The 10,389-nt window shown below is 38.5% G+C and overlaps 1 protein-coding gene across 1 annotated transcript; it reads right to left on the reverse strand.

Annotated features, from left to right (window-relative positions):
• Window positions 1–214: 214 nt before the first annotated feature.
• Window positions 215–9,476, reverse strand: LOC142030110 (mannose-binding protein-like). The gene is given in 7 exon segments (XM_075025617.1): window positions 215–1,275; window positions 2,300–2,389; window positions 3,018–3,125; window positions 4,396–4,550; window positions 4,949–4,986; window positions 7,409–7,541; window positions 8,279–9,476. Coding segments are annotated over 7 exon segments (927 nt in total). The 5' UTR covers window positions 8,302–9,476; the 3' UTR covers window positions 215–895.
• Between the last annotated feature and the right edge of the window lie 913 nt (window positions 9,477–10,389).

Raw genomic sequence — 10,389 nt, forward strand, 5'->3', positions numbered from 1 at the left:
GCCTTTTGCTGGTTTTCTGCATGAGCTAAGTTCCACTTGGAGTACATTTCACCAGTAGACTCTTGTGTTTAATTTAACACAAAAATATTCTGCTTTCTACTGCATTTAAATCTTAATCTGTATCTCCTGAATGTCAAATGATGCCTATAGATTGCCAACAAAGATCTTGTTCTCTTGTGATTGTTCTACCACACACAAAGCAATCTGGCTGGACATTTTACGGTTTTATTCCTCTTTGTAGTTACAGCACGTTTCATTTTCCTATCACATGGAAAAAACAGCACGAAAATAGCTGAAACTTCAAAAAAGAAATTATTTGCATGTCAGTAATCACTTGTATGCAATGGACCTCTGTACCCAGACGACAAATACCACTTTAGGCTCTAAGTGATCATTAACAGTCAATTTTAGAACTAGAGTAAAAGCACATTGGGAGAAAAGCTATCACTAAATACTGAAATAACAGATTGTATGCACTGTCCATTATCTACATGATAAAAGAACGTATCAGAAGCAACATGTAGAGAGTAATATCTCCAAGTTTACAGCTCAGCTTAAAGACAGAATATATAAAATTTTTTCATTAGTTTCAAGATTATTAAAAAATGCTTCCCTCATGCTGCATTTATGAGGAACCCATAGGAAAGTGTAACAACCAGCCTGCTGAGCATGTCATAACTTATTAGCTTTACTATCAATATGATAAACACAATTTAATTCATAATGATTGAAAAAATTAAATCTGTATTTTATTAGGAGATTCAAAACTGAAAGTGAAAGAGAAAACAATTATAAATACACTCTGGTTCTGGTTATCTCAGGCCACCTTTATGGGAACTAACTTTTATATCAACCACATAATTGAAAGCAAAAGCTTTGGGTTTTCTTAGATCCATCAGCTCAAGAATTCACAAATAATTAAGGCACATGAATTTCAACAATCAACGTCATTCCATTTTCCAGAGTCTTGCATTACTGCACAGTCTTCATTTTTTAGATTATTTGGTTCTCCAGCATTCCGGTTTCTGTAAGTTACAGCCTCTTCATTCAGATACATGAATGTGCTTTTAGTCTGTTCAGCAGATATCCCCATATAAGCCTGTGTTGAAGGTGTTATTAAGTGTTTTAAAGTTGTATTCTCAGCCTCCTTCCTAGGAGAGGCAGGTGAACTTCCAGCTTTTGCACAAAAGGATTTTCCATTGTTAAAAGTATCTTCTTTTTCAGTTGAGACAAATATTTTTTTACCAATACTCTTGATGTTCTTTAAAATCAAAGCTAGAAACAAAAGTGAACATAATTGTATTATACCAAAAATTGATCATGTTATAGTAATTTATCCATATCACAATTGTACTTCAGAAGTAGCTAATACCAGCTATAAAAAGACTATTTCTTGAAGTCGTAGGCAGAATCCAGTAGAAGTCAAACAAAATAGACACCCAGAAATATCAAGCCCACACTTAAAGAAAATGGGAATTTCACAAGAAACTGGATCACAAGTCTGGTACTAATGTTTTTCATTTCCAGTTCATATAGCATTACAGCTCTTGAATCAGGATCTGAGGGAATTCACACTCAAATTGCAAGCATGACAAAATAGCTTGCCAGATTTCAATGCAAAAATCACAGATCAATTAAAATCATACAAAGGAACTGAGCTGCAATTAGGAGATTTTCTGTACCCATCAGCTTTATCACAGGAACCAAAGCTGAGCTACTGCAATAGAACTCAGGGTTCAAAGCAACAGAGTGGAAAGAGGAGACAGAGACAGCTTTAGCGAGCCTGGGAAACTGAGTATTTCTCCAGAAAATATAAAATTATCTTGGAGAATTAGGAATATATAGCTCACATGCTTGACAGGCTTTCATAAAAAGCCAATGAAAGTGAAGCTCTTGTTCATTTAGCAGATAAAACTGCTAACAGAGATTCTTTTGAAACACAGTTGCTGTCTTTAATAAGCAAGTTATTTCATCTTATTGCCTTTAACAGGTTTCTGGGATTAGTGTGAAAGGAGTCTGCCACATCATCTACAGTGATACAAAAACTGGGCCATATACATAGTTAAATTTTCCCCTGATGATGTGGGAATGGTAGCAGCACAATGCTCTTGTGGGCAGGTCAGTTCAGGAAGGATGTATTCAGTGAGGCAGCATTTAATTAATGAACATCTCCCATGAGCAACACAAGAGAAATTTGTAATATCTGTTTCAGCCTACTGCTTTCAGTCCCTTCTCCAGCACAAGCATGTCCATCATTTTACCAGGCCAAAAAGAAAACTAATCAACGATTAGACCTTACCTTTTTTGTATCTATTTAGTTCAGCCTCCAAAACCTATACTTTTCTTTCCAAAGCAGTTACTTGTCCGTGCAGGTCATTGGCTACTAGAACTAGGAATTAAGGATGTTATTTAGTAATTTATATTAAAATGACCACACAACAACTGTCTCTGAGATGTTTAGCTTTCCTGTAACCTGATGCCATGTGAGAGAGTTACTCGGTTTCCAGAGCAGAAACCACAGGTCACATTGCAGGTTTGTTCCATGGAAATTTGTCCCAGTGGGAGAGCCTTATCCCTGACTGGGATGAATGCTTGGGTGGGCTTTGAATTCTCAGGGCTGCCAAAGTCATCTTCTATTCAGAGGGAAAAGCCCAGTTCTCAAAGGCAAAACACAAATGTAAACATTTTAAAATGAATTAAAGTTGAAGCAAAACCCACATGAACAGACAAAGAATGAAAGAAAAATATGCTGTTTATAATGAGATAGAAGGTTTGTTGTTTCACTCCCAACAATAAACTAGCGACTCATTCCAGACACTTTTTTCCCCCCAGTTATGTTGTTCAACTCATCTCCTATGTAGCAGACAACTTATCTCTCCACTCCTTACACTTCTGGAAATCACACCTTTCCTCAAATGATGTTGTAAGGATACCAGATATTAACACAAATATTTTTTGGAAAATATATTAAAAGCCTGAAAGCCAGATTATAGAAACATGAGAAATTTATTTCTTACTTCCACGTTCTCATTTTTCTCCTTTCTCTCCTTGTGATCCCAAATCTTCTTTTATTTCTGGAGGTCCTGCTTTTCCAGGGAAACCCTGCAGACCTCTCAATTCTTCTCCTAGAGTTTGATTTAAAATAAAATTGTTTAAATGTTTTCTAAGTTTTTCTCCCACTATGTTTTCTTAGTGCTTAGAGAGAGTACTAAACACTGACTCTTTTTTTTTCTTTTTTTTTTTTTTTCCACCCCAGGAAAATAAAAGCATCTCGGGAAGATTGAATTGTTCCTGTGGAAAGCTTCATTTGCTAGGAAATGCATTACTTTGATGAAAAATTCTTTACTACACCTACTTACGGCACTGAAAATCCAATTAAATAAATGCTGTCTCATGTTATTGCAGAGGTACACATGCTCTAAAACCAGAAAGCCAATATACTTCAGCTGTAATCCACTCACACATTACAGTATATGATCTAGAAAATGAGCTAAATCATAAGATTAAGGATACGTCTCTGAAGCAGTTTGTTGAAACAGATAGCACTGGCTTTGCTTATTTCAACCATATAATTGCGGAAGACATACTGAAGGTATGTGGACCAGAAAATGTCTATACAGAATATCAATATATGCTACTAAAATTTTATGTCATAGTTCATATCAAGTGGTATTGATAACAATGGGAGTTTGCTTGAAGGTTGAAAAGCAGTTATCTAATTCCAGGATGTGTGGAGGATAACATGATAACACAGACAGGATACAGTAAGAAAGTATATGATTCCATATGTACTTATTAAGTTTGGACAGAAACTATGATTTGGCAGCTTGGGAGAGCAGATGACTTGGTTCTGCCACATGACAGAAAGCACTTGCTGATCTATTTGCTGTTTGCAGCAGTGCATGAAAAAAGTCACCTGACAAATCATGCCTTGGGGGAATTCTGTTGTTGGGACTTAGTGAGTAGGAAGCAATCAAGGTATGACCATCAGATTAGGAGCCAACTATAGCAAGCATGATTTCTGGTTTTGAGAGCTGGCCCCTGGAAAGAAAAAGCAATAATCATTTAGTAGGCTATCGTAGGAAACTCTCTAAGTGATTCAGAGTACAAATGGTACAATCAGATTAAAATCTCATTACAACTGTGTTTTATGGGCTGCTGTGAAAATGTACTGTATTTATTTATTAAAAGCCAAGTACTAGAGTAGCATTATAAATGCAGAAAGCATTTTCAGCTTCCTGAAATTGCGTGGAGCCTACAAAAGGTTAGTGGGGTAGAAGAAAAGGAGAGAAGTAAAAAGACAAAATGAAAGAATGAAGGAGGCATGAAACAAGACTAAAGGGATGATAAGGAGTATAAAAAATACAATATTGCTAAATGTTCATAGCTCTGTACCTGGTTCTTCCTTTTCACCTTTGGAAGCATCTCTTCCATCTCTGCTTGGTAAGCCATTGACTGCAGGACCACTGCACTGAATTACTGGGCAGGAATAAACTTTCCCTTCTGGTTTATCTGGTACCAGCACAACACTCGTGGGCAGGGAACCCCTGCTGCACTTCTGTGCCAGGTAAAACCTCCGCAGTGGTTTCAGACACCATTTTCTAGGGTGCTGATACATGAGCACAGGAGGAAAAAAGGGAGATGGCTAAAGAGGTCACTGCTACCAGCTGTTCAGCCTCTCTGTGCTCTTCAATTCCTTGCCCCAATTTCAGGTTAACTTTCACAGGCTTTACACACAACTATGGCTTCAAAGTTGTGCTTTCTCCAGGCCAGACACCCCTTGGAAGAGGTGCGGAGCTATATGACTTTACTCTGCTGATGCTCACGATGTGGTAAATTGCAGCCTGTGTCATTTCCTCCCAAGTTAATTTAAGAACAGTGATGGACTTTGTGCTTTTCCTAATGCCACACAGTATCTCTTGAGAAATTACTTGCACCATCTTGTTACATCAACAGTGAAAGCCAAAGTACCAAGGCACTGAAAGGCTGAAGAAGAGTCATTGCTAAGCCCACAGATCTGTGACAAATCAAGCAGTCATTTCATAAATTCCTCCATTTACATAATTTTAAAGGGTTGCCTAGGAAAGAGTTGCCTACATTGCCTAGGAAATACACTCCTGTCTTCAGGCAAAAGACCAAGAACAAGACATAATGTCTGAACCATTTCATCTAGCCTCTGATTGTATCTTTACGTATGGAAACCAGAAAAGAAACAACCAAGCTTATAAGAATCTGAAAATCTCAAGCTGTAATGAAAATACCTAATATAGCAATATAGTCATCAGTCTCACCGTGCTGCAAATCCATTACAATGTTTTGTTCATTGTATGTCTAAATTTAAAGCATTTCTCTTCATGCCAAATGAGTCATACAGTATTCCAGTCTGGGATGAATCCTGAACTCTCCAGCTATTGTGTTTCTGCTGAGACTCTTCTTTCCACAGCTATCAGGATTGCTGTATGTCTAAAGCTTAGAGTGATTAAGCTGTTTCTCTTGACAGCATTTCCACTACTAGTGTGTTTAAGTAGTAATGATCTGATTGCCTCCCAATTTCTGCTTTCAGAGCTTGTATATTAATAAGATACATTTCTTCCTCAGTATTACACCTCAGAGCCGAAGTCCTCTTGGATCCCAGATCTGCAATACTTTGCTGCCCTCTCTGAGCAGAACAACACTAACAGGCAGTAACATCATAAGGTAAAGCTCTGCGTGATGTTCTGACAAGTTGTGCCACAGTAATTGTCCTTGATTTCATTATGTGTTTAACTGAAAAACCAAAATGAAACTACCAGAAACATGAGCTGACAAACTTTTATGTTAAATAAGCCACATACTAAAGTCAATTGGCCTTATTTTCTCCCAGTTCTACCAGTCAAAATGAAAGACAAGCCTAAGGAAGCACCATTTGGTTTACAGATTGGGGTAAGGACAGAAACTAAATCCAGTGTGAATTTTGCTAGTCACCTTAATTATTTCTCTTTATTTTAAGCTTCAGAAAAGATTATCCACAGAGAGCAGATTCTCCTGTCACGTTTCATCTGATAAAGTACAATATAAAGTATAATCACTAGCATATTACTGTGAGAACATTATCATTAGGATAAAAAGCAGAGTTTAAGAAGCACCACTTTTATTTATACTTCTTTGTGCTGCCTCCATTAGGCTCCCATCAAAATCTGGGGCAATGGCATACATGAAAATAAAGTAAGGAAAGGTATTTAGCTAACTAGTATAACAAAACTTGAATCCTGGTTTATATTTCTTATCCAGCTTCATGGACTCAAGCCAGTTCTTAACAGCCCTCTAAGGATTTCATTCTGCTGAGTTTTTATACTATGTTAATTATCCAGTACCAGGGAAGCTGATATTGCTGCTGTGTCCCATGAAGGCAGCAAGACAAAGCTTAAAATAATAGCACAATAACAGAAAACTTGGAAACAAAATGTCAAGCTCTCAGAGAAGTCTGCTCCCTATGGAGATTCAGCCTCACACAAGCCTTTGTTGGTTTTGCCTGCCAGGAGCTAAGATCTATTTACCTCCAAAGTTTTCCAAGTTGACCACCTCAAACCTTTATTCTAGGAGAGCCAAAGTGCCTGTTTACCCTTGGCAAATTGGTGGCAGGGTTTACTAGCAATGAAATCACTTCCCAAAGAGACTAATTATAATTTGCACCAACAATGGTTTAGATAAAAAAGCAAAATGTTCTAAATTTCTCACAAAGATGGAGTAAATCTTAGGGAGCTGAGATTAAAAACACAGGTTTTGCAATCCATATTTATATTCAGAGAAGATGGAGAATCCCACATGCAGAATCACGCTAAGTGGATGTAATGACAGTATGACAGTCCTCAGGTCCCAAGGCTTACACAGTTGCAGACTTTCTCAGCAGAGATCAGAATTAGGCCTTGAAAGGTGCCATGAAACTTTTATATTTAGGAGGTAGCTAGTTCTGGAGGTCCTATTTAAAGACATAGATCTCAGCTAACACTTTTGTTCCTCCATAAAAAGTGCTTTAGGACACGATTCACCCAATGCAGGTAAGAGCAGGGAAGGGATCCTGGAAAAGGCAGCAGGGAGTCCTTGTTCCAGACCTAGTCTTGGAGGTGACAGGTCTGAGTCATTAGCCAGAAACCTGAGAGTCTGACAACACAGGACAGCCCTACTGAAGTCAAGTACTAGGGAAACTGCTCTTCAAAAGCAGATATTACATTTATACAGAGAATACTCAGGGACAGAATGCTATTAAACTGATAGGTTACATCCTGCTAACAGTCCTCCTCATCAGCTTGCTGTGGTCCAGTAGGGCAGCCTACGAAAGTCCTTTCTAACCAGCATGTCTGCACCTGCAAGGGTTGCGTGGCCTCAGTATGGTCAAATACTTATCACAGCAAAAGAGATCTTTACTTACCAACACCTTTCCTTGATCAGTACACAGTGAAACTCCTATCGCACCACTGGCTTCCCTGACAGCCAGCACAACAGAACGTAGCAGAGGAGAAATGGAACAGAAACCTGCTGGATTTTTACCATGAGGACAAAACCTGCCGGGAGAAAAAAAAATCCCCTACATTTCTACTAAAAGCTGTAATTTTGTGCTTTAATTTGGGAAGAGGTTGCTTACTAGCTTATCTCTGTCTTGCACAATCCTAATGATTGCCTACCTCAATCTCACCACCCCTATTTACAGGTACTGCATACGACATTCTGGGAGTGAGCCCTTTGCTCTCTGCCTGGCCTTGGACAGACATTGACTGTGTTACAGTGCAAATGAACAATGAAAAAATCAGAACAACTGCAGGCACTGAAAGTTTTGACTGTAAGGTTTTTCCTCTTTATTCAGTCAATGGATTCATTTTTTTAATACCCTAGGAGAGGGAAGGATATTTGAGACTTGCTTGACTGCAGTGACTGCCTTTCCTGCAATGTAGTCTGAATTATCCCTGGAAAAAACATGGCCAACTCAAACATACCCATTTATGTTTAAAAAAGGGATGTAGGATTTGGAAAAACAACATGGAGTGGAGGAATATCTTTAAAGTAAATCACTTACTACTTGTCTTCTTATAATGCCAGTGATACACTTAGTGATTAGAATAAACTTCTCAATAGAGCTTGCACTGTCCAGCTGGCTATAGTACATTGTGTGGACATGAAAAGTACAGTAGCAAGAATAGTGTGGGGGATATTGCCATGGGTAGCTCTGCAAAATTGATAACATAAAATACAATGCTGAGGAGGAGATGTCTTGGGCAATTCTGCTTGCAGAAAATTTCCTTACCCAGAGGAAGGTCTGTTAGACATCTCCAGCTGCAAAAACCCAATTCAAACTCTCCATCCCTGCAGCAGTGTCAGTAGTGACTTTTGTTCCCAAGTCCCATTTCTGGGGCTGTTGTTCTCTCATGTGGTGGCATCAGACAGAGATGCGGCAAGCTGTGAGGCTGCCTTTGTATCTTTCCTGTTCGGGAGCTAAAATAAATTTAGTCTCAGTAAAAATAAAATTAAAACATCAGTTCAGAGCAGTGCTATTTGTCAGCCATGATTTGATAAAAACATTGTAGAGCCAACATCATTAAAGAGATTTGGAATTCGAGATCTGTTCTTTTTAAATAGGAAGCTGAAATTTCCACACTGACCTTTGCTATTTTGGACAAGCACCAAATGTGGTATCTATAAGCTGTCAACACATGGCATGCAGTGCTTATTTTGTAACTTTGTAACCCACAAAAATGTCTGGTTTGTTAAATGTCTGTTGAAGTTCCCTGCAGGTTGCTTGCCTGCAAAAGCGGAAGCATGAAGCAGATCAGATTCTCAGCAATTTCCCCACCCCTAGGGTCTTGCTAGGTCAGGACACCTTCTTGCTGAAACAGTTCATCACACAGTAGAAATTTTGCTAACCTGTGGCAAACCCATCATGTTTATATGCAGTACCCAAACTTACAGGACTATTGTAAATTCCTGCATCAAGTGACCAATAAAAATTGTAAGGGCAGGTGGCTTAGTATTCACTAATTATTAAACGTCTGTCTTCACTGGATTTGTAATTTCATTTCCTATTTCCTTATTTCTATACAGCCTTCCCTTCCTCCAGAATTATTTGGTTCTCCTCATTCCCAATTTGAGTACTGAGTTCCTCACTATTTAGATCCTTGAATGTACCTTCTTTCTGCATATCATTCATTTGGGGGAATGGTCTTATGTCTGGCTGCTCTTTGACGTATGCTGCAGGTCTCTGCAGATTTCCCTGGAGAAGCAAGCAGCTCAGCACGTGAGAACACTTGGCTTTCAAAGTTTCAAACTTGCCTTTGGAGCCATCAGTTTTGAGTATTCTTCACCAGCAGCAATATCATATGGGAATAACAGAAGTGGGAACTATATCCAATTATTTTCATCACAGCATAGCAGGGTGACAGCTTCTAGACACTTGCAAAAGAATATATGGCTAAAGCCGTGGATAGAAATGCACAGCTAGCTCATTGATTCACTTTGATGTCAGACCAACAGAGTGCTCTTATCCCCAAACCAGGAGTTTACAAAGTATTTCAAACTTTTCAATGAGACAACTAGAGTCAGGATTAAAGACTTTTGAAGAACAAAACTTAGGAATAACCTTGTTTCCGAAAAACCTCAAACCAGGCATTATGGAGCACCATTCTTAATAGGTGCTTATACAGTGAGTTTAATTAGACCTCTTAGAAAGGTATAAAGTGGAAGCTGTCCTGTGCAGGATCTTTTCTTCTGAATTAGTAGTGATTTATCTCTTGCCTGTGTAACCTACTATGCATGCATACCTCTGCACAATAAGAAGGATAGAGCTGAGCTGAAGCTCTTCACCTATTTCTTTTTACTTGTCAGCCTGCCACAGAGACTATGCAGATGAACAATTGCTTCCTGGTTTGGGCTAGTACCCCAAGTCAGCCCTCATCAAGGATAAAATCTTGGGATGTCCTGTGTCCACACTGTATTAAGAGCAAGGTAAAAGTATCAACTTTTTGTGAGAGAGGAGGGAATTTATATAGTGGACACACTAGGAACAATGTCATAGTAATAACACAGTTAAGTAGGAATAGGAATAATACTGTAATTATTATTACAGAGTCTCACCCTTCATTCATGGTAGAAATTAGACAGCATAAGCTTCAGCATGTATAATACTGTGAGTTAATGTCTATGTATAAAAATAAAGACCTAAATAAGCAGATCCCAGTGAGTTTCCAGTGGACATTAATGAGAGTCAGATAGTCTTTGATTTATTTTTCTGTCCTGGGCCAGACAGCTGACTAACTAGGAACAAAGTGGAATTTTGTACCACCTTCCCCTCCCTCAAACTTTAAATGACTGCATATTAGTCTGGACCTAAGCTTATAAATCAAAACCTATTCCTGTTTCTTA

The sequence above is a fragment of the Buteo buteo genome, chromosome 4, assembly GCF_964188355.1.
Source record: "Buteo buteo chromosome 4, bButBut1.hap1.1, whole genome shotgun sequence".
NCBI lineage: Eukaryota > Metazoa > Chordata > Aves > Accipitriformes > Accipitridae > Buteo > Buteo buteo.